Source organism: Musca domestica, unplaced genomic scaffold (genome assembly GCF_030504385.1).
Source record: "Musca domestica strain aabys unplaced genomic scaffold, Musca_domestica.polishedcontigs.V.1.1 9, whole genome shotgun sequence".
NCBI classification, from domain to species: domain Eukaryota; kingdom Metazoa; phylum Arthropoda; class Insecta; order Diptera; family Muscidae; genus Musca; species Musca domestica.
The window spans coordinates 7,691,931-7,716,671 of record NW_026712435.1 but is presented as its reverse complement, the minus strand read 5'-3'; the positions used below and the strand labels follow the sequence as shown (position 1 = coordinate 7,716,671).

At 35.4% G+C, this 24,741-nt stretch overlaps 1 protein-coding gene across 1 annotated transcript in view; it reads right to left on the bottom strand.

The window, feature by feature from the left end:
* LOC101893364 (adenylyl cyclase 78C) overlaps positions 1-24,269 on the bottom strand; it is a 63,985-nt gene extending 39,716 nt beyond the window's left edge. The window contains exon 1 of the mRNA XM_059131601.1: positions 24,125-24,269. Coding sequence (XP_058987584.1) covers positions 24,125-24,159 — 35 coding nt within the window. The 5' untranslated portion in view covers positions 24,160-24,269. The remainder of the gene's footprint in view (positions 1-24,124) is intronic.
* Between the last annotated feature and the right edge of the window lie 472 nt (positions 24,270-24,741).

Below are 24,741 nucleotides of genomic sequence, written 5' to 3'. Positions count from 1 at the left end.
AACTGTAAATCCTGATATTCGAAAACTCTTTAAAATTATTGCGGCATTTTTCAAAGAAACTTTTTCCATTTTGCAAGTCTCTTCTAAATGGGGAAGTAAAAGCTCGGCCTGGTCGAACTTAGCTGTTTTTTCTTGTTTGGTTTTGAAAATGGACCACATAGATCCCCGTTTTGATATTATCGCCATATAACGGTATCGCCAGATTTAACGTGTTTGACTATTTTTGTCATATTTTTTAACTGCAGTTTCTGTAAATTGGTAGTTTGTCCATATATAGTTGTTATATATTCCTCCCGATATTTCCAAAGTGTGTCATTCTAAATGGCGGAGGGTTTGAAAAGTTCGGCTTGGCCGAACTAATATGTGTTTTTATTGCTTAATGTTGACATGCGACAGTTATGTGTAGCGCATCTGCATATTTTTTCCATAAACGATTTTCCATAATGCACTTTGTCCAATCTTTATACTTCTATGTCTTTGGCTTTGGGCTTCATTCCATTGTAATATAAATGGAAATTAGCTTTTTCCTACTTTCTTATTTGCGCTGGTGCGATTAAGGACTAAAATAAGGTCTCCTTGCAAAAATTGGGATTTGATGCTTGCGAAGGTAGGTCAGCAAGAAAATATTTTGTGGTTTATCTGCATACAGCTGATCAAATCGAATGAAGAGAAAATTATTATGAAAAATGTTTTAAAATATCTTCTGTATAAAATTTAATAGCCTGTTCCTATAAGGCAATCGAAAGGCTTCTATCGATTCCAAATCGAAAGTAACATATTTTAGGTTTCTCTAGATGTCTGCTAGATGAAGGAAACATTTTGTATACTTCCCTAAAAATCTGCAGTCCAACTTAAACGTCAAATTGAGTAACTTGCTTTTGAGTTGCCGAGTGTTCGAGCTCATTTATTTGGAGAAAAGTTTTTGTTAATTTTTGGTGAGGCTCATGAAAAATGGCACAATTTTGATTATTCCATATTTGTTACACAAACATTTTTGAAAAATTTCTCAACATTTTTCTTTTTTAAGATTCTTAAGCTCATTATAATATTATTCTCAAGCCATTTTGGTATGATGGGTTATCAGAGATGTGAAAATACACTCCCAATTTAGCAGAATATCGTATGGTATACGAAATGCCAATTTGGTTCGACTTCGAGTCACTGGCTTCTTGGCGTTTCCATTATCGATTGCCTTAGTAAACCTGGACATAAAACTGAGAAAAAAATAAATTAAACTTTACTTTGCTACAAATTAAATTAGCTAAGTTACTATCGAGATTCCATAAAAGGGGGCTATAGCTATCTATTTTATTTGTTTTCAAGATAAGGTCAAGATTCTGGTACTGACCAATTATAGCTATAGTAAAAATTCGCGAATCCGGATAATTGAGTACAGAACCCGATCCGGGAAACCAATTTTTCCGTCTTATCGAGTCTTAACAAATTGTTTTAAAATTTTATTAAATTGGTGAATCTTAAATATTATCAGAACAGAACATTTTTTGGGATACCTTAGTTATTTTGCTGTTGAAAAAGAGTCAGGCTTCATCCCATTCTTCTTCTTCTTATTATTATTATTTTTATTATTATTATTTTTTTTTTTATAAAAACAATGTTTATTTCGTTTTTAATGTCAAAAGGATTTCAGTTTTCTTTAATTCTTTGGTTTGTCTTCTATGGAGCTTGCGATCGTCACTTGGTTGTAAAAAAGTTTTTGTTTTGGGAGTTCCTTTTTAAGTAACTCAGACAAACCACAAGGGAAATTTCTGAAACCATGGTATCAAATCTTTTATGTTGTAATCAAATAAAAAAAATTATTCATTGCAGGTATATATCTTTTGAAACGGCCAAGATGTGCCTCATGGAAATGACGGTCTAGTTCCTTGCGGTATCCGTCCGTCTGACAAATATCGAAACTACCATCACATAACCCTGGGAAGACAGACAAATATAATAATAAATGTGTTGTATCCTTTAGTATTAAAAATGTTTCTGATTGTATGTAAATTTTCCTTTCAAAAAAAAAAAAAAATATATATATATATATATATATATATATATATACCTTACTTTGAAATGATATAATCCTCAATATTGGATTATTTTACATATGCCTATTGCACCATTACCAAGGTAATCTCATGCAATCATACGGATAGAATATTTTTTATTTAATGACCATGTTTTATTAAACTTAATTTTGTAATTCTTCCTTAAATTAAAGAAATTTGGACAACTTTACAACCAAATATTTTGTCATTTTCACGCCTTAAAGTAGGTGTAAAAGTCAGGGAATATAAAAACTAAAACTTTATCCATATGAGACATGTCATGCTTGATTATGGAATGATTTAATTTTACGGCAGCTAGACTTTTTATACCCTACAACACTATGTGTTGGGGGTATTATAAGTTTGATTGGGCCAAAAATTATGTAACACCACGAAATATTGATTTCCCACATAGGAAAGTATATATGGATCTTCCTAGATCGCCGAGCTGAGTCGATCTAGCTATGTATGTCCGTCCGTCCGTCTGTCCGTCTGTCCGTCTGTCCATGTTAATTTGTAATCACTCTACAGGTCGCAATTATGGCCCGATCTTCACGAAATTAAGAATGGAGGTGGGGCTAGGGTCAGAATAGAACCCTATTTCTTTTGGAGATGATCGCCAAATGTTTAGGTTGAAATGGACCAAATACTGAAAAAATGTCGGATTTTGCAGTAGCTATACAGGTCGAAATTATAGACCAATCGACGCGGAATTTCGCATGTAGCTAGAGTTTAGGGCGGGGAAGAAGTCTACTAATTTGGGTGGTCATCGGATAATATTTAGCGGGTAAAATAGGCCATATCTCTTTTGTTGAAAAAATTCAAAATTTTTCATAAAACCACGAATATTTTAAATCCCGGCAAAATCACAAAGCCATGAGGAGGTTACTTCTGATCTTTACATTGATGTTAAGATCCAAAAAATCGAATATATAGCAAATATATGCGATATATATGTCTATCAAAGAAGATATGCTTGAAAGATCTCTTATATGTCGAGAACGGCTGAACTGATTTCGACAGTTCTCATTAATTCAGAATGGCCTCTTGGCAGGAAAGGAAAAACGTCTAAAAAACGCATACAAATATCTCTCTAAAGATGAAAATATTGATTTTGTAATATTTTCTTATATTTTTTTCCATTTTGTCATATTTTCATTTTGAATTAAACATTTGGTAATATTTCTACAGCTAACAAAACTAAGTAGTTAGGATATCAGGATATCATATACAGATCGTAATTATGGCCCGATCCTTACGAAATTTTGCATGGGGATAAGATGAGGGTCAGAATAGAAGCCTACTCTTTTTGGAGATCTTTTTGGATCGCCATATATTTAGGGGTTGAAATTATCGCCCGATCTTTACGCACATTTGAATTGGGGTTACCGGACATTGCAAAAGCCAAGCAGTTTTGGATGATCATCCAAAAATATTAAATGTGTAAAGGAGTTTGCCAACTTTTGTAGACAAAATACGAAAATGTCCATTCGGAATTCACAAACACAGGAAAGACGCACTTCTGACTATTTCGTTAACGCTGTTTTCGTTGAAGAATGTAGTCAAATGTCTGTATCTCATATAGATGCGTTTCAGTCAAAAACCAATAATAAATGTTAATCTTTTGCCACTTTTGAGAGATTATAGGTCTTTGGGAAATATTGGTTCCAGATCTAGGAAGACCATTTACGTGCAACATCTTCCAATAAATTGGAAATGAGCAAATTAGTTTAAGTTGCTATTATTCGAAAATTAGAGAACGAAACCTGATGGTTTTCTTTTATTATTTGTCACAATATCTTGTGAAATTCTTCCGAGTATCTCGCCTATATAAACTGTATCGTTTATTATAGTGTTGTAGGGTATTCAACGGTCGGCCCCGCTCGTCTGTAGCCTTTGCTTACTTGTTTTGCTATAACTCTGGCAGAAGATGTACTTTTATACAGAATCTATTTAGTAAATATTGTGAAGATTTTGCGATCAGATGGTTTTAATCCTTAAATACTAATCTAAAATAAAACGTTATACGAGGACTATTAAGGACCTAACAGCACCGAGAAAGTTTAAAATCTATGATACTGGTAGCGTAGCCCGACGTCAAGGAATTGAACGGAAGAAAACAGCAACATCAGCAGAAATGGTTCGAAAAGTAAAGAAGCGAAGCGACTTGATCGAAACCCGCGTCGCAGTGACCGAAAAGTGGCTCGCGAGCTGAACATATCGCAATATTCAATACGGCAAATATTGAAAAATGAGCTTTTCCAAAAAGAGTGCAAGAACTTACACCGCAACAGAAAGAAAAAAGACTCATAAGAGCTAAAGAGTTGCTTCGCTTGGCCAAAAGTGGTGAACTGCCGAATTTGGTTTTCTCCGATGAGAAAACATTCGTTGTCCAGCAGTTTGTAAACAAACAAAATGATCGTGTTTCCTTGCCAAAAAGGTCAGTTGAAAATGTGCACCTTCGGTTGGCCAACAGAACTCAAGCGCTGGCCATGGTGTGGGCCACCATAACAGCCGATGGTAGGTCTCCGCTCGTATTAATCGACCGTGGCATCAGAATAAATGCCGAATATTATTGCGAAAATATACTGGAGGGTATATTAAAGCATTGGGCACGCAAACATTTTGGCCGCAGACCTTGGACATTCCAACAGGACTCAGCACCATCGCACTCAGCACGCGCCAACCAAGCAAGGTTACAAAATGAGGTTCCCCGCTTAATTACCAGCTTACAATGGCCACCAAAATCTCCGGATACCAATCTCAAGGTTGGCACTAAAAATATTGTGTTCTCCTCAAGCAAGAACTTCGCCGGGAATGGACCAAAATACCGCAGAGCAACATTCGGGCAGCGTGTGGCGGTTTCATTGGCCGTGCCAAACGTTGTCATATTCGATTTAACAAATGAGTCTACCTCTATTGAACTAAAAACATGTTTTCGATATAAGAACAAAATTCCCCATATGGTAGTCGGTCATAACCCTAATGTACAAAATCTGTATTGAAGAGTTGTTATACCCTACAACACTATATGTTGGGGGTTTGATTCGGCCAAAAATTATGTAACATCTCGAAATATTGGTTTCCCATATAGAAAAGTATATATGGATCTTCGTATCTTGCCGAGCTGAGTCGATCTAGCTCCGTCCGTCTGCCCATGTTAATTTGTAATCACTGTACAGGTCGCAATTATGGTCCGGTCCTCACGAAATTTAGCATTGAGGTGGGTTTAGGGTCAGAATATAACCCTATTTTTTTGATCGCATAATATTTAGGGGTTGAAATGGTCCAAAAACAGAAAATTTTCCTCTTTTTGTAGTTGCCCTACAGGTCGCAATTATAGACCGATCGAAGCGGAATTTATCATGGGGGTAGGGTTGAGGGCTAGTCAGAGGCCTACCATTTTGTTTGGTCATCGGAAAATATTTAGCGGATAAAATAGACAATAACTTTTATGTAACAAATAAGAAAATTTCCACTAAACCGTGAATATTTTTAATTCTGCCGAAATCACAAATGCACAAAAATGTCACCTCTGACCGTTACATTGATGCTCATATCCAAGATATCGCATATATATAATTATCAAAATATCTAGGTGATTTTAGTTAGACAGCTTATAACTCAAGAACGGCTGGACGGATTCTGACAATTCTCACAAATTCCGAATGCCTTCTTGCCAGCAAAGGATAAAACATAAGAAAATCGCGTGAAAATATATCAATAAAAAAGTGAATATTTTTTATATTTTTGTCATATTTTTTATCTCATGCGATTTTTTCATATTTGACTTACAATATTGAATTTTACGTTTGGTAATATATAACACTATGTTTTTGGATTATTATATTCGAGTCGAAATTATCATCCGGTTCTCAAGAAATTTAGCATGTGGATAGAATTAGGGTTAGCATTGAAGCCAATTTTTTTCAAGATATATATTTAGGGGATCAAATGGACCAATAATTAAAACTTTCCTGATCTTGAAGAGGCTCTACAGGTCACAATTAAAAGCCAATCGACACGGAATTTTGCATTAAGTTAGGGGTTAGGAAAGCGCAGAAGTGTAGCATTTTGGACGATTCCTGAATTATAGTTACCTATCTGCACGACATAGAGTGTAAATATAAGGAAAATAGCCCCGGTTAAAAACAAAAGGCAACATATGTGCAGGACAGTATAACCTTATTATTAGAACAATCGACTAAAATGTGTTTGGACCTAAGCAGGTTTTCCAATATATTATGGTGTTGTAGGGTATCACATGGTCGGTCCCGCACGACTATAGCCTTTGCTTACTTGTTTTTTAATTGTTAAACCAATTTTCCAACCGAATGGGCTTTAATTCATATTTGCCAAAAAAAAAATCATCCCCAAAAAATGGTCAATATTTGTACAGGTTTGAAAATTCATCCTTAGTGAGCGATAATTCAATGTCGAGTTCTTCAATGAAAATCCCAGTCCCGTTCTACCTTTTTGCCTTCTCATCGCCATCATTAGTTCAATAACAACATCAACTTTCAGAAGAACTCTCTACCACATAGTTATCAATGCACTTGTATGTCTGAACAGTAGCACTTGTGGAGAAATGGGTACTTATCACATGCCTTATCGTTCCCGTCGATGTTTCCTAATTTATTTGCCATATCAAACCATTACCATTGTTTATACACCATTTACGCTGTCAACCCTTCGGTGAAGGGTATCCAAGAGTTAACTCCTCCGCAGTTTTAGTTATGTTGTCACATTCCTTTAGCCAATAGTTGTCCCGAACCCTAAATGGTTTCTTCCTTTAATTCTTCTATTGAAAAATATTCAGCGTCTTTTTCAATAATTACGAATCTCGCCGGTCATTCGGAGTTGATCCCAAATTGAATTTTTTTTAAGCTTTATTAATGACAAATGTATGTTAGGGTATTGGAGAGATTTGGGATTCATTTGTGCAATAGCCCTCTATGCTCACCCAAAGACGGATTGATTAACTAACATAAAATCCATTTCTGGCTACTCTCAAAACTCTAAGTAGCAAATTTCAATCTGTGATGTACAGATGTTGTGGAACCCCAAAGATATAATTGCGGTTATTTACAAATGGAATTTAGCCACTTTTCAATGGTGGTGAGCATGAAAACATAGTTTAAAAGTATCTACTTAAGATGATTACCAGACATATGTTAATGGAATTGCCAAATAGAATAATAAAAAAAAAAACAAACAAAAAATTCCAAAAATATTTAAATGAAATTACTGGGCATTATTATTCGGCCAAAGGCATACAAACATACGTACACACATACATATATATAAACGTAAGAATGTAAAAATGTGTGCGGAAAGTTATGGCAATTCCTGTTGTCTTTTTAGCAAATCCACTCGGTGAATCATATCGACTGCATCCATTTGTTTGTTTGTTGTATGTGTTCCTATGTGCTATTATTAACTTGGCTGTTATTGTTTTATTTTTGACTCTATATCGGAGACAACATCGCACCAACACTCTTGTAAACACCGTCACAACTACACCGTTAGCGTTTTAATCAACTAAAATGCAAATTAAACAGATTGGTTGGGTGCTAACGCTATCATCCCCCACTGCCGGACACCTTTGGGGTGGAGAACACATTTCAGATTTATGCCGAGTCGAACACCTAACAGCACTTTGTGGGGCAAAACTTGTTGATTCGAATTGTTTTGTTTCGATAATTTTATTCCTCCTCTATTTATCACTTGACATCAGCGTTAATATGATTATTACTTTTGGATGATAACGTACTAACTAGCACACTCACACACAAACGCACACAAAAACAATTCACACTGATATTTAGCCAAAGGCTGATATTGAAATATTTTGTATCCCGTTCGTTTGTGTATTGCATAAACGCACCGTTTTCCATATGTCAGATTTATTTAAGATCTTCAAAGCGAATTTCTTTTGTAACGGCCACACAAGAGATTAACTAACGATTTAAATTTGTTTTATTCATCGATTACGTCGATGCTTGAATCGAAATACAAATCAAAAATATTTTACAGAAATACTTTTTTACAACTGGTAGATATTTACGTAGTTTCGAATTGGTAACACCTTCAAATTTCATAGCCCGATTTAGGGGAATTCAAACATTTTCTTTGTTCGACCACTGAATTCCCGATATGTTCAAATGTAATTATCGCCCGGAATATGGGCCGGTTTTACAAAAAAAAAAAAAATCAGTATCCGTATTCAACCAAAGACTTTTCAGAGGATTTGCCGCCGCCGACCTTAAACGCAACACGTGTACTCCGAAATGCGTACCGACTGCAACTGAACGCTTTGCTGGAGAGTACGAGTAAAGGTTATTTTGGTTAGTATGTGGCGGCTCTCTTTAATAATAATTTCTTTGGGGTTTTCGCATTTACTCTGATTAGTCAATGTTTTCATCACATTTGGTAGCTTCAGATATATGAATGCTTAAATATACACTATGACACTAACTCACTCACGCACGCACACACACACGCACAATCTCCGAACTACGTAATACTTAAACGCAACCCTCAAATATGGGAGAGGGTTGACGATGTGTTATGATGGCACAGTGGCCGATTATCCGTTCTTGGATTCTATTGACCACGAAACAGTATTCGAAATAGTAAAAAAATTAAAGATAATTAATTTATTGCGATGCAAGCAAAAAAATTAGTTTGAACTTCAGAACACGGTAGCCTTGCAATTATTGTCTATGTGGCTATGGCTAAATATGGGGCAATAGAACACGATCAATCTTTCAAAGGCGTTACAAATTTAAACCCATTTGGAGTACTGACGGGGATCTTAGAGGACATGTTTATTTGAAATCCATTGATACCATTTGTATGGAATATTCACTTTTGGAAATTTGGGTTTCCCGTCTCATAAAAATCAATTCCTATTAGCAAAGAAAACAGTTACGTTTGGTAGGGGTTCGGTATTCGAACTGAATATGTTAGCTGTGTGTGGAAACAAACGTGATAAGTACTACTCCTAAAATATCATGCTTTAAGAAATTCCGTCGAGAAATACAAATCCAAATCGGGTTACACTATTTTAACAGGTGCAAGCGTCACTCATCAATCAATAGTTATTTTCTGACCACTACAAATCTCTAAATACGTCCTTATTAATTGACTTTTAGGAGCCCAAGAAATAAGAGCTTGTTTCGTGCGGGGTAATAACTGCGGAATCGTATATATATAGACAATTTTTATAAGTGGGCTCAGTATCCAGAAATCACAAAGGGAACCATCTTTGAATTAAAATGTAGCTCTCTGGATCAGAGCGTCCATAAAAATGTACGATTTAGGAGTTGGGGTGATTTTGGGTATTTCTTTGTTTGCAACATAATGATTGTTACTTATTTATACTTTATACAATCATTATTTTCCAACAAAGATCATTTTGAAAAAAATCAACTATTATTATGATATACATGTGTATGTGTCACATGTCAAGGAAATAGGATATATTGTATTGTTGTTTAATATTCGCATTTGTCTTTGCCGGATTCTAATGCAATATTTGTTTGATCATACTTTTATTACCATCCGTTAATTTAACAATTCAATGAAAATATTAACTATATTTTTGATATAATTTATGGGAAAAAAGAATTCGAATAACATGGATTTTTATGGCTACTGCTACTAAATACAAAAAATGCTTATTTTTGCAAACAGATATCAGTGTTTGAAACAGGTACGTCAGAAAATATACTTCTTCAAATATCGTTATCTGCCACCAAAGCGTTTTTTTATATTTATTTAGATAAATTTGTCTTCTGCTTTTAGCCATTAATAAGAGAGTTTTTAGTACGCTACGTCACGGAATGTGGAATTATACTTTCAGATCTTTTTTTGCGTTAAAGGATAGTAGGAAACGGAATGAAATCAGTGGATTTCATTTCGGTTTCGAATTGTTTGGTCTAAAATTGAATAACTTTTTGATTTGTTTTTTTTTTTTTAACTTCAAATTAAAAACAAGTAAGCAAAGGCTATAGTCGTGCGGGGCCGACCATGTGATACCCTACAATATGTTAGAAGTCCCCTTACGTCCAAATTTATTTTGGAAAATTTTTCTGTTTTTGGTTCATTTGAAAACCTAAATACTTTGCGATCATCTAAAATGCAAAAAAATGCAATAGGCCCCCTGTATCTCAAATTTAGTCTCATCTATATGATTTGCTTGTATACGATATGCTGCTATATTCGTCAACGAAATCAGCATAAAAAAGCCAGAAGTTCGCCTTTTGTGTACTTCGGATATCGTATGTAAGTAATGCTAGTATTTTTTCACACAAAAGTAGTGGTCCATTCTACCCGCTGTCCTAAACTCTAACTTCATGTGAGATTTCTTGGCTTTGGCTTTTACTTGTGACCTTTACAACTGCTGCAAAATCAGGAAAATTTTTAGTTGTTGGTCAATTTCAAGCCCTAATATATTGCGGACATCTTTGAAAACAATAAGGATTAGCTTACATCCCCTTCCTTTGTTTATACACATTGTATATATTTCGCTATATATAGCCGATATATTTACTATCGGCATCTACGTAACGGTCAGAATTGACCTGTTCGTCTATTTGTCATTTCGCCGGGATTACAAATATTCGCGGTTTAATGGAAATTTTGACTTTTATTTAACACAAATGTTGTGGCCTTTTTCACCCACTAAATATTACCCGATGACCATCAAAATTGGAAAGCTTCTGCCCAGCCCTAAGCTCTAGCGCCATGCTAACTTCCGCGTCGATTGGTCTACAATTGCGACCTATAGAGCAACTGCAAAATCAGGAATTTTTTCAGTTTTTGGTCCATTTCAACCCCTAAATTTTATGCGATTATCTCCAAAAGAAATAGGGTTCTATTCTGACCTTAGCCCCACCTCCATTCTAAATTTCGTGAAGATCGGGCCATAATTGCGACCTGTAGAGTGATTACAAATTAACATGGACAGACGGACGGACGGACATACATAGCTAGATCGACTCAGCTCGGCGAGCTAGGAAGATCCATATATACTTTCCTATGTGCGAAACCAATATTTCGTGGTGTTACATAATTTTTGACCCAATCAAACTTATAATACCTCCAACACATAGTGTTGTAGGGTATAATTAATACATTCAATCTTCACTTGTTAAAAACAAAATATTCAAATCAAACAACTGATTGCGCTCAGAAATCTTACCGGATCAAACAAAATGGTTGCCTCAATTCATGTTTTGCACAGAGAATTTTAGATAAACAGACAAGATGCACTTGGTATTTATTCTACTAAATAGATTCTCACATATAATATTAGAAATTATTTTGATTGATTAAGAAAAGGTACACCACTGTGAGCATTTTACACCGTAAACGAAAATGTGTTAATTAATACAAACGTTCAAATACAACTTAAAGTCCGTGGTGATAATTCGTTTGGTGCTTTTCTCTTGTCTTGGGTGCTTCACATGTTATTGTTTTGCGAATAGCCGGGCTTTAAGACTTCGCCATCTGTGAATTGGTTAAACAGCGAGGGAACCAGTCTGGCCTACCTTTTTACACCCTGTGTGCAATGAGAATATTTTGAAAGCTATGGCCTACAGACCCTCTGCCCGCTACCGTTTGTCTAAAACCAACTTCAATCACAGTTGATAGTTCTATTTTTACAATTTTTCATTTTACAATTCAACACCGTTCCGATAGTAAAACAGGCATTCAAAATGAAGAGACAAGTATGGCATTGCCTGTACTACTTTTTATACCCTCCACCATACATAGTATGGAGGGTATATTAAATTTGTCATTCCGTTTGTAACTCATTGAAATAATAATTTTACACCCAACAGAGTATATATATTCTTGATCAGCGTAAAATTCTAAGACGATTTAGCCCTGCCCGTCCGTCCGGCTGTCCGTCCGTCTGCCGGTCTGTTGTAATCACGCTACAGTCAAAACGAATTAAGATATGAAGCTAAAATGTTGCACAAATCCATCTTTTGCCTGCAGGCATGTCAAGTTCGAAGATAGACTATATCGGTCTACGATATCGTATAGACCCCATATAACGGTATCCCCGATATTCGGTATTTTGATGATTTTAGCCACATTTTTCTATGGAATTGTCTGAAATTCTACACAAGGAGTTCTCTATAAATACTAAGTCCACGATATAGTATATCCCCCATATAACGGTATTTTGATGATTTCAGCCGATTTTTTCCATGGAATTGTCTTAAAATCCACAAAAGGAGTTCCTTATGAGTACATTACCCTCTGGAAGAGAATTGTCTACATAGGTCCACGGAATTGTTTTAAATGTCGTGTATAAGTTCGGAACAGTTTATACACACAAATTACTTATGCAGGACCACGTCTTCGTATAGCCCCATATAGCCCCCATATAATGACAGTTGAGCTTTTGTAATTGAGAAAAATGGATACAACATGAAATCTATATATATAAAAGAAAGTTGTGTTAGTTACTACGCTTATAACCACTGGTCTGATTTTAACGATTCAGACAAATTCGGAATTGAAGATTTCTTCTTTATTTTTTTTTGTTTGTCAATTTTATATAATGTACTACTTTTTTTATTTATTCAATTCATATTGAATTCAATCGATTTTTTTGGGAACAAAATGACGAATTATTTTCGCAATATAAAATAAAGCTACGTTTTGAAATTTTGACAATTTATACAATTTCGAAATGGTATCCAGGCAAAAAAATCGCGGTAAAATATGCCAATAAAAATGTGAATAAAAAAATCTTTTTGGTTTGAATTTTCTTCAATTTGACATATTATTAATTGTTTTGAATTTTTTTATTGTTTTGAATTCTGAATGAATAATATTAAAAATGAAATGAGTGACCTACGTGGACCTACTTCTTTCATATGAGAACTAAAAATGCAAAATTCATTATATGCTAATTTCGGCAAATATTGGCAATTTGAGAAGAAACCATCCTTGCAAAACTGGCGTTTTGGTATAACCATCATATGATTTAAGCTATTTTCGGTGTCTTGGCCACTTTTTTCATTTTTTGGCCCTAGGGTTCATCTTGCTCTTAACCATATTTATCAATTGATTTTGCTGAAAAATTATATTTAGGCTCCCCTGGGGTAGAAAAAACTGATAATTGTCCACATAGGCATTTGTTTAAGCATAGTCCCACATTATGTGTACCCCAAGACCAGTTTCCCAACCAATGTGTCGTCAGAAAAGAAAATTTTGTATTCCATTGAATTTGTAACCACGTCTATATCAAATAAACCCCGAAATGTCAAACTGGGACTCATTTGTGCAAAAATATAAAAAAATTACGAATGTTAAAATGTAACACAGACCCAACATTTGTTTAATCGTCATTGAATTATATACGCTAAGATGAAAAATACGGACTTAATGGGGTCTCCAACGCAATCTATCTTTGACTATTCTGAAATCATGAAATACCTCGGTCGACAATATATGGAACCTCATGCACATTTTCTAAAAATTATCACATATCTCATGTGAAGTGAAGGAAGTTATCCTGCCACGTCGCAATATTTATATCTTTTATAGATTTATTTAGGTCCGATACGAAATGGACAATCTTGGCCCATTCCTGCGAAACCCTCTCCATAGAGGGACAAAAATTGGAATAATCATAACAGAAGTAAAAACATATTTAAATAATCGAAAACTGTCCGAGGGTATACATCTGTCGGCTAAACCGACTGATACTTTTTAACTTGTTTTTATGTGTTTGTTTCTCTTTTTTTTTCAAAAATCGAGTAAGAATAATTCTTAGCTTTTGTTTTCCAATTGGAGTCACTTAGCCGACGACCTCTTGTTGAGGTTGTCTTGTAAATAATACAGAGTACGTTGTATTAGCACCTTCCGAATCATTTAACGACATTTTTAATAAAAAATAAAAATAAAATTCTGACAGTGTACCCTTGATAGGAAAGTGTGAATTTCTAGATTATAAATGCCAACATTAACACCCACAAACATGCCATACATTTGTTAATGTTGGTAATGAGAGCGAGGAAGGTGCTACTTACACACACACACACACAACACATACATATATACATCATGTAAGCGTGCTACAAATGAGCAGGCATTCCATGATTGTTCCTTTGTCTTCTGGGAGCCTTCGGACTTCATCCCATCGCTGAGATTATGCTGATGGATACTGTATACAAACATTACACACCAGCAGACACCCATGAGCGGTGGTGGAAATATCTTTATTTAGATTCGGTTATTGTCAAAACTGTCAACCAATTTTCTATAATCTGTGTAAACACCATGAATAACATCCAGCCTTTCCATCCACCAAGGATATGGAACCGACGTCCTGTATGTATCTCTGCTTCTCCTAGGAACCCGTGAAGAGTATGCAAATTAATTGAAAATTGCTGTTAAATATTTATTAAGAGAATTTTCCTAAATCTTTTGTTCGGAAATGCTTTGTCGCATCGTCTCCCACTCTTTGTAAACTAATAAAATAATTTCTGTTCACAAGTACCTACATACATATCTATGTATGGGTGTGTGTTGAATCTGAGTTGTACATACATAGCTGCTAGCTAACTTTTATTAGGTTTGTCTGTAGACATTATTAACAGTAAACAATTCATTTTGCATATTCTGTCTGTCTGTCAGTCTGTCTGCAGTGTGAGTAGGTAGGCGGCAGGCGCTGAGAGCCAAAGCAACAATGGGCGCATTGCTACTGGCACTCTTGTCGTTGTTTATTTACCCAACACCAGGACGACTCACACACACACACATAGATACACTTGTATCGCAGTTGGGGACTACTAAGTGCGGTTAGAATATATTTCTTGTTGTTGTGTAGTCTAGAGTTTCCTCTAGACAATATTGCTATTATTGTATGCAGCGTATGGGCGCGGGGTGAAAGCTTCAGAGAAAGGGTGGAAAATTCGTTTAAATCTTAAAACAACATATTTGTATCTCACACCGCCTGCCCCCAGTAACAGGTTGAGTAATCTATCTGCCATTTGTTATTATTGTATCTTTAATAATTGACAAGGGAGCGTGGCATGGTCAGTGGGGTATTTGAAGGCGGAATTGAAACCCTCGAGTCGATGTAATCGTTAATTTCTGGTGATAATCACAAATAAACGATAAAATATTCATTGTACGCCACCACATTGGGTTCGTTCATACACGCACGAGGAAAATGATTGCCTATCTTGGGGCGCTTACGATATTGATGGGGAGGGGGTATTCCATATGATGAGCTGCTCGAAATAGTCATATTGGACCATAAGGGGTACATATATCTCCGAGCAGGAATAAATTTTATCACAATTTAAATTCTATTATTAATTGCGATGATAGAACCGAAATGTTTAAGGCATTGTCTTTTGTTGGCAGCACTCACCTCAAGTTCGACATACAATATCGGTCGACCCTAGTAGCTAGCTATTTCACGGATTTTCTCTTTCTTCGGAATGACCAGTAAGTTAATATTTTGAGTTTTCATCCTGGTAAGAAAAAAATATACAGATATACCTTTTTGTGTTGCCTAATATGATGAGTAGTCTTTTGGGGAGTATAAAGCGACAACGAACAAAACTGTTATTTATTGGGTAAATGGAACTATACGAATAATGTCATTTCAGAATATGACAAGCTATGAACAAACAAATCAACATTTCACCATGTAAGTTGGGTTTTATTTTCAATTTGTTTAATTTTCTTTAATTGACTCGATTTCGTGAAAACTGAAATTGCAGGCGTAGTACCGCATTATGTGGTGGCGAAACTGAATAGATGATGTCGAAATAATTTAACGCGGTCAATCAAAACTTAAAGGATATTTTCTAAAAAATCACGAAAAATCCCATTGCAGAAATTCTAAAATTGGGAAAAAATCAAGAAAATTCGAGGGCCTTAAAGATTTGCTGTAAGAAATCCGCAAACAAGTTCAAGATTTTTTCCCCTTTTAAACCCCACTCCACTGTATTCAGGGTATTATGTCTGTGAGAATTTGTTTATGACATAGAGAAGGAAGCGAGTTAGACCCATAGCTCCTTTTGTTGATCTGCATAGAATCACTTTCTGAGTCGATGGGCATGCATGCCCTTTTGTCTGTCCATATATTTTTGTGAACAAAATGCAAGTCGCATTTATTGCTCGATTATAATGAATTTTTTGGAAGAAGATTTGTTTGGCCCAAGGACAAACCCTATTGAAATTCGTGATAATGATTTAGATATAGTTCCTATTTATATATTCGCCCGATTTCAGCTCCATTGTGCACTAAATGCTTAGTATAAGCCAACATTTTATCGAATTTAGCACATACCACTGAATTCAGCCTATAAGTAAGTGCGTTAAATTTGGTGAAATTCGGTTAACATATAGCTATAGGTCACATATATATGTTGTATCCTATTTGTCGTTTAAGTCCCCGACATTCATAATATGCACCTCACAATAATAATATTTGGTACCATATATCAGATACATCCCAGAAATATATCTGCCAAATTTTATCAAGATCGGTTCAGATTTGGATATAGCTGCCATATATATCGTCCGATGTCCCTTTTATTACTATATCATATCAAGTGAAATACATATATCGTATTTGGTGCATAACATACATGAAATCGACCGAAATATATATATTGGACCTATACCCAAACCTCAACCGATTTCAATATAATTTGACAAATGTATAATCGTTTTAAATTCCGTTACAAACGCAAACAAATTTGTTTGACGAATTCCATCACACATTCCATATTTCATTGAAATGTTGTGTACACAGCGTGTTCAATGCATCAAATACATTTCCAACGTTTAGAATACCATGCAGCGTGGTATTTAGTTTCGCCACCTCGTAATTGAGGGCAGACTGATTTCAGAATAGTCAAATATAATTACTCTTTTACACCCATTACCATAAGATGGAAATTAGTTTTTTGTCATTTAAATTGTGCTTTAATAGTATTCAATTTACTTCTCTGGCCACACATTGGTTAGGAAAGTGGACTTGGGGGTTCCCTTGGGGGACTATACTTAAATAAATGCCTATGTTGTCAATCATCTGTAAGATGGTTATCTACCTCAGAATAGCCTAAATACAATTTTTAGCCAAATCAATTGATGAATATGTTCAAGACCAAGATGGGCCCTACTCCGAAAATTGAAAATTGCATGCTAAGAGGTTTTCTAACCCCTTAAAAACAAATATGCCAAATAAGGGCAAAAAAAAAATAATAAATAAAATAAAACAAGTAAGCAAAGGCTACAGTCGAGCGGGGCCGACCGTTGAATACCCTACAACACTATAATAAACGATACAGTTTATATAGGCGAGATACTCGAAAGAATTCCACAAGATATTGTGACAAATAATAAAAGAAAACCATCAGGTTTCGTTCTCTAATTTTCGAATAATAGGTAGATGTTGCACGTAAATGGTCTTCCTAGATCTGAGACCAATATTTCCCAAAGACCTATAATCTCTCAGAAGTGACAAAAGATTAACATTTATTATTGGTTTTTGCCTGAAACGCATCTATATGAGATACACCCATTTGACTATATTCTTCAACGAAATCAGCCTTAACAAAATAGTCAGAAGTGCGTCTTTCCTGTATTTGTGAATTCTCCAAAAAGACACTGGAATGGATATTTTCGTATTTTGTCTACAAAAGTTGGCAAACTATTTCACACATTGAATATTTTTGGATGGCCATTAGAAACTGCTTGGCTTTTGCAATGTGCGGTAACCCCCATTCAAATGTGCGTGAGGATCGGACGATAATTACGACCTGCCGACAATTTTGCAGTTTTTTGGTCCATTTCAACCCCTAAATATGATGATCGCCATATCTCCAAAAAGAGTAGGCTTCTATTCTGACCCTCATCTTATCCCCATGCAAAATTTCATAAGGATCGGGCCATAAATGCGATCTGTATATGATATCCTGATATTCTAACTACTTAGTTTTGTTAGCTGTAGAAATATTACCAAATGTTTAATTCAAAGTGAAAATATGCCAAAAATATGACAAAATTTAAATATATGAGAAAATGTTACAAAATCAATATTTTCATCTTTAGAGAGATATTTTTATGCAATTTTTTAGACGTTTTTTCTTTCCTGCCAAGAGGCCATTTTGAATTAATGAGAACTGTCGAAATCAGTTCAGCCGTTCTCGACATATAAGAGATCTTTCAAGCATATCTTCTTTGATAGACATATTTATCGCACATATTTTGCTATATATCCGATTTGATGGATGTTAACATCAATGTAAAGATCAGAAGTAACCTTGTCATGGCTTTGTGATTTCACCTGGATTTAAAATATTCGCGGTTTAATGAAAAATTTTGAATTTTTTCAACACAAAAGATATGGTATATTTTACCCGCTAAATAATATGCGATGACCACCTAAATTGGTAGGCTTCTTCCCCGCCCTAAACTCTAGCTACAAGCGAAATTCCGCGTCGATTGGTCTATAATTGCGACCTGTAGAGCAACTGCAAAAGTTTTGGGTCCATTTCAACCCCTAAATATTATGCGATCATCTCCAAAAGAAATAGGGTTCTATTCTGACCTTAACCCCACCTACATTCTAAATTTCGTGAAGATCGGGCCATAATTGCGACCTGTAGCGTGATTACAAATTAACATGGACAGACGGACAGACGGACGGACGGACATACATAGCTAGATCGACTCAGCTCGGCGAGCTAGGAAGATCCATATATACTTTCCTATATGGGAAACCAATATTTCGAGGTGTTACATAAATTCTGGCCCAATCAAACTTATAATACCCCCAACACATAGTGTTGTAGGGTATAAATACAAGAAAAAAGTGGCCAAGACCCCGAAAATAGTTTAAATCATATGATGGTTATACCAAAACGTGATGAGTCATTGCAAAGATGGTTTCTTCTCAAATTACCAACATTTGTCGAAATAAGTATGAAAAATATGGTTAAAATCTAAAATATACTTGAAATCGGGCTGTTCCCTTATCCGGGGGTTATGACCAATAAAAAGCTGTAAAAGCGATTAAAGGCATCTTGAAAGTTCTTACTAATTGTCCAATTCGCTCTACCATTTTGCACCCTTTATATTCGGTATTTCACTGATTGCAGTCCCAAACAATTTTGCATTGTCGTGTGAAAGAAGTAGGTCCACGTTTTGAAATGAGCCCCATAACACTTTGTCGGTAGTTTTCATACCCTCCACCATACTATGGAGGGTATATTAACTTTGTCATTCCGTTTGTAACTCCTCGAAATACTCATGTCAGACCCAACAAATTATATATATTCTTGATCAGCGTAAAATTCTAAGTCGATTTAGCCATGTCGGTCTGTCTGTCTGTCTCTGTCCGTCTGTCTGTTGTAGTCACGATATCTTTCGAACGAATTGAGATAGAAGGCTAGGTGCAATACCCACCGAAATTGTTTGAGATGTAGTATTTGAATATAAGCCGTGTCGTATTCTTGAGTTACAAGCGTAGTAATAACAAAACCTTCTTATATATACATATATAGGTTTTGACCCTTTGTGAGGGTGGTACCAGAAGGAACCGGCCGATATCTACCATCTTCAGAACTGATCTTGTGTTGATGGAAATACTGAAATGTGCCGAGTTTGAAAGAAGCTATTGCTCATTTCGCTTTTTATGACTTTCATGGTTATTAAAAATGTTGATCCGTTGTGGGTGTGGTACCAGTAGGCATGAACTGATATATCTGATATTCGCAACAAATCTTGCCTTAATAAAAGTATTGAGATGCGTGAAATTTGAATAAAATCGGATGCTCATTTCACATTTTATAAGAGTTATAATTATTCAAAATGTTGACCCTTTGTGGGTGATGTACTTCATGGATAGCCAGAAATATTGGGTTTTGCGAAGTTTGCACAAAATCGAATGATTCTTTCTCTTTTAACCTTTGGTGGGGGAGGTACCAGAAGGAGTAGACCTATATTGCCCATCTCCGAACTCGATCTAAGTTTGACAATAATATTACGATATTTCAAGTTTGCACGAAAGCAGACAGAGGCAGCAGACAGAGCGTAAAAAAACCGCAAATATTTACACCCCACTCCACGGTTATAGGTTCATTTACCTGTACGAAATCATCATTACCAAGTAATTAGTCTGCCCTGTCTATTAATGGAACAGTGTTGCCATTTTATTTGGGATACCGTGGCTAATTTTATTGTTGCAAAATAGCCAGGCTTTATAAGTCATTTTTATAAAAACAACATTTATTTATTAGACCACCCTCCACCCCCGATTAACATCGCCATTTTTCTCCACTAATAAACAAATGTGATTTTTCTAAAAACAAGAATAATAGCATTAAGCCTGACTATTTTGTAACAACAAAACTAACAACTCTATCCCAAATAAAATGCCAGCACTGTTAAATATTAAAGCTGAAAATTGAGCCAGCTAAGAAATTCTACGGAGTGTTAGCAACAAACATCATTTTTGCAAAACTTTCAAACGACAGAAAGTTATTGTTTTATTTTGGTTTTAATTTGTAAAACTGCTGCCCTCATATTTCCATTGTTTTATAACTTTCCTTAAACGCATGTGTTAAATATTTAATCCCAATGGATCGTATGGCAGCCGGTGAATAAGTTTCCTCTATTGCAGAACTGTCCCACACATTGTTGCTGCAAACACAGCAAGAAAGTTCTCAACATCTCACGGAAACTGCTACAAAGGACGCTGACAGCTTAATTAATTTTAAGAGCTTAACAAACAATTAAAAGCTTAAGAGCCTCTTTTCTCCTCTCCATTAGGTTGACAAATTGACTCGCAACGCTCGAGTACGAGTATGCACATAAACGCACTGCAAGTGCAGAAGTACTAGCCACACGCAGCGTGCAATTATGCAACTTAATGTTGACAACTACTTCCGCATTAATGCGATTATTATGTGCCCCACCATGGACTGGAGAGTGAGGGAGTAAACTTATCATCCCGCTGGTAACATAATCATATAATTGGCATAATTATTATCAATCATGAGTTTGATTTCTGGTTTGTTCTGTTTCAAACCAAAGTGTTTATAACTTGATATTTTAAAGTTTCGATGGGTCGAAGGTCTTCTTTCAAATTTCACAATTCAGGACCACAGTTTGATCTTGTCTCCATATGACGACACCACCATTTGCATAATGGCAGTTTTAGATTTAAGTATTGTATTATGTCTTTGTGCATTTGTTTGTAACAGGCAAAAGGAAACGAGATAGACCCATAGTTCCTTTTGATGATCTGCATAGAATCACATCCTGAGTCGATTTATGCATTTCCGTCCGTCCGTCTGTCCATGTATTTTTGTAAACAAAGTACAGTTTACATTTATTGCCCTATCCAGATGCAATTTTGCACAAATCAGTTATTTGGCTCAAGGACGAACCCTATTGAAATTGGAGATAATCGGTCAAAATTAAAATATAGCTCCCATATATATCTTCGTCCGATTTGCTTTTTATTGCGCACCAAACGTGTAATGTCAGGCCGAATAGTATGTAATTTTGTACATACAACCAAATTAGGCCTGAAAATAAATATGCCAAATTTTATCGAGATCGGTTCAGATTTGGATATAGCTCCCATATAAAACCTCGGCCGATTTACGTTTTATTGTGCACCAAACGTCTAATATTTTTCCAAATAGGATGGAATTTGGCTATAGCTATATCTGAACCGATTTCGATAAAATTTAGCATACTTATTTTCAGGCCTAATCTGGTAGTATGTGCAAAATTCCATACCATTCGGCCTTATATTACACGTTTGGTGCACAATAAAAGGTAAATCGGACGAAGATATATATGGGAGATATATCTAAACTTCGACCGATTATCTCCAATTTCAATAGGGTTCGTCCTTGGGCCAAACAAATGATTTGTGCAAAATTTCATCTAGATAGGACAATAAATGCGAGCTGTACTTTGTTTACAAAAATACATCGACAGACGGACGGACGGACATGCATAAATCGACTCACAATGTGATTCTATGTAGATCATCAAAAGGAACTATGAGTCTATCTCGTTTCCTTTTGCCTGTTACAAACAAATGCACAAAGACATAATATCCTGACCACCTTATGGTGTAGGGTATAATGAGGAAATCTCTCAAAACAATGAAAGCAACTTGTTGCATATAATTTTGAGCAGCTATGAAGCGCGTATAGCCTCAGGGCTTTATTTCTATACTTTTACGAAGCTGTTCTATTTATACCCTACAACACTATGTGTTGGGGGTATTATAAGTTTGATTGGGCCAGAATTTATGTAACACCTCGAAATATTGGTTTCCCATATAGGAAAGTATATATGGATCTTCCTAGCTCGCCGAGCTGAGTCGATCTAGCTATGTATGTCCGTCCGTCCGTCTGTCCGTCTGTCCGTCTGTCCGTCTGTCCATGTTAATTTGTAATCACTCTACAGGTCGCAATTATGGCCCGATCTTCACGAAATTTAAAATGTAGGTGGGGTTAATGTCCGAATAGAACCCTATTTCTTTTGGAGATGATCGCCAAATGTTTAGGGGTTGAAATGGACCAAATACTGAAAAAATGTCGGATTTTGCAGTAGCTATACAGACCGCAATTATAGACCAATCGACGCGGAATTTCGTATGCAGCTAGAGTTTAGGGCGGGGAAGAAGCCTACCAATTTGGGTGGTCATCGGATAATATTTAGCGTCTAAAATAGACCATATCTTTTTTGTTGAAAAAAATCAAAATTTTTCATTAAACCGCGAATATTTTAAATCCCGGCGAAATCACAAAGCCATGACAAGGTTACTTCTGATCTTTACATTGATGTTAAGATCCAACAAATCGAATATATAGCAAAATATGTGCGATATATATGTCTATTAAAGAAGATATGCTTGAAAGATCTCTTATATGTCGAGAACGGCTGAACTGATTTCGACAGTTCTCATTAATTCAGAATGGCCTCTTGGCAGGAAAGAAAAAACGTCTAAAAAAATCGCATAAAAATATCTCTCTAAAGATGAAAATATTGATTTTGTAAAATTTTCTCATATTTTTTCAATTTTTGTCATATTTTTGGCATATTTTCATTTTGAATTAAACATTTGGTAATATTTCTACAGCTAACAAAACTAAGTAGTTAGGATATCTAGATATCATATACAGATCGCATTTATGGCCCGATCCTTACGAAATTTTGCATGGGGATAAAATGAGGGTCAGAATAGAAGCCTACTCTTTTTGGAGATGATCGCCATATATTTAGCGGTTGAAATGGACCAACAAAACTTCAAAATTGTCAGCAGGTCGTAATTATCGCCCGATCCTCACGCACATTTGAATGGGTGTTACCGGTCATTGCAAAAGCCAAGCAGTTTTGGATCGCCATCCAAAAATATTCAATGTGTGAAATAGTTTGCAAACTTTTGTAGACAAAATACTTGGAGAATTCACAAATACAGGAAAGACGCACTTCTGACTATTTCGTTAACGCTGAAGAAGAATATAGTCAAATGGCTGTATCTCATATAGATGCGTTTAAGTCAAAAACCAATAATAAATGTTAATCTTTTGCCACTTCTGAGAGATTATAGGTCTTTGGGAAATATTGGTTCCAGATCTAGGAAGACCATTTACGTGCAACATCTACCAATAAATTGGAAATGAGCAAATTAGTTTAAGAGCTAAACCTGATGGTTTTCTTTTATTATTTGTCACAATATTTTGTGGAATTCTTTCGAGTATCTCGCCTATATAATCTGTATCGTTTATTATAGTGTTGTAGGGTATTCAACGGTCGGCCCCGCTCGACTGTAGCCTTTGCTTACTTGTTTCTTATTATACCATGGCCCTATCTACATTTATCAACCGAAAACACTATAATTTGGTATTTTAGTTTAAGTATCCCAATTCGTCAATCGATCCGTCTTCACGATTAATTTATCGCACTCTGTTTAAGAAGTTGTAGCGGTAATTTGCAAATTATAATGCTTGTGCTCAGAATAATACACTAATATCAAGCTGACTAATACCTACCGCAAACAGACGCGTTCTTCCTCATCATTGTTCATTATGGCCGTTGCTAATCCTTATAACCAACGATGACACATGTGTTGACGGGACACCGTTTACTTAATAACTTATGAAGTCCATGTCAGTAGATTATTTATTGAACGAACCTCGTCATCTGCAATAGAAAAGAAAAATGGTTGTAAGTAATTATTACAACAGACTTATTGTCAGCAAAAACTTTGTAAAGAAAAAAAAAAAAAAGAACGAAGTAGAGATACTTTCCATTCTATAGATAATAATTACGAAAATTAGAAGTTATTCCCTATACCCTCACAAAGACCTAAATTGATTAAGACTTGACAAATTGCATTCTGAGAAAATATTTTGTGGCTATACTATCTGGAAAAACAGCTCATGACAGAGGCAAGTTAATATAAAAAACACAATTATAGAAAAGAACCAGTAAGGAAAAGTCGAAAGTCGGGCGGTGCCGACTATATGATACCCAACACTACTATGCCTATTTTGTAGGGCTCTCGTAAAAAAATAATTTATTTGAAGTAGATCATACCACCTATCAACTTTTGGCTTTAGAGCAGTTATAATTTGGTTTCAGAGGGAGGATGGGAGGCATATCCATT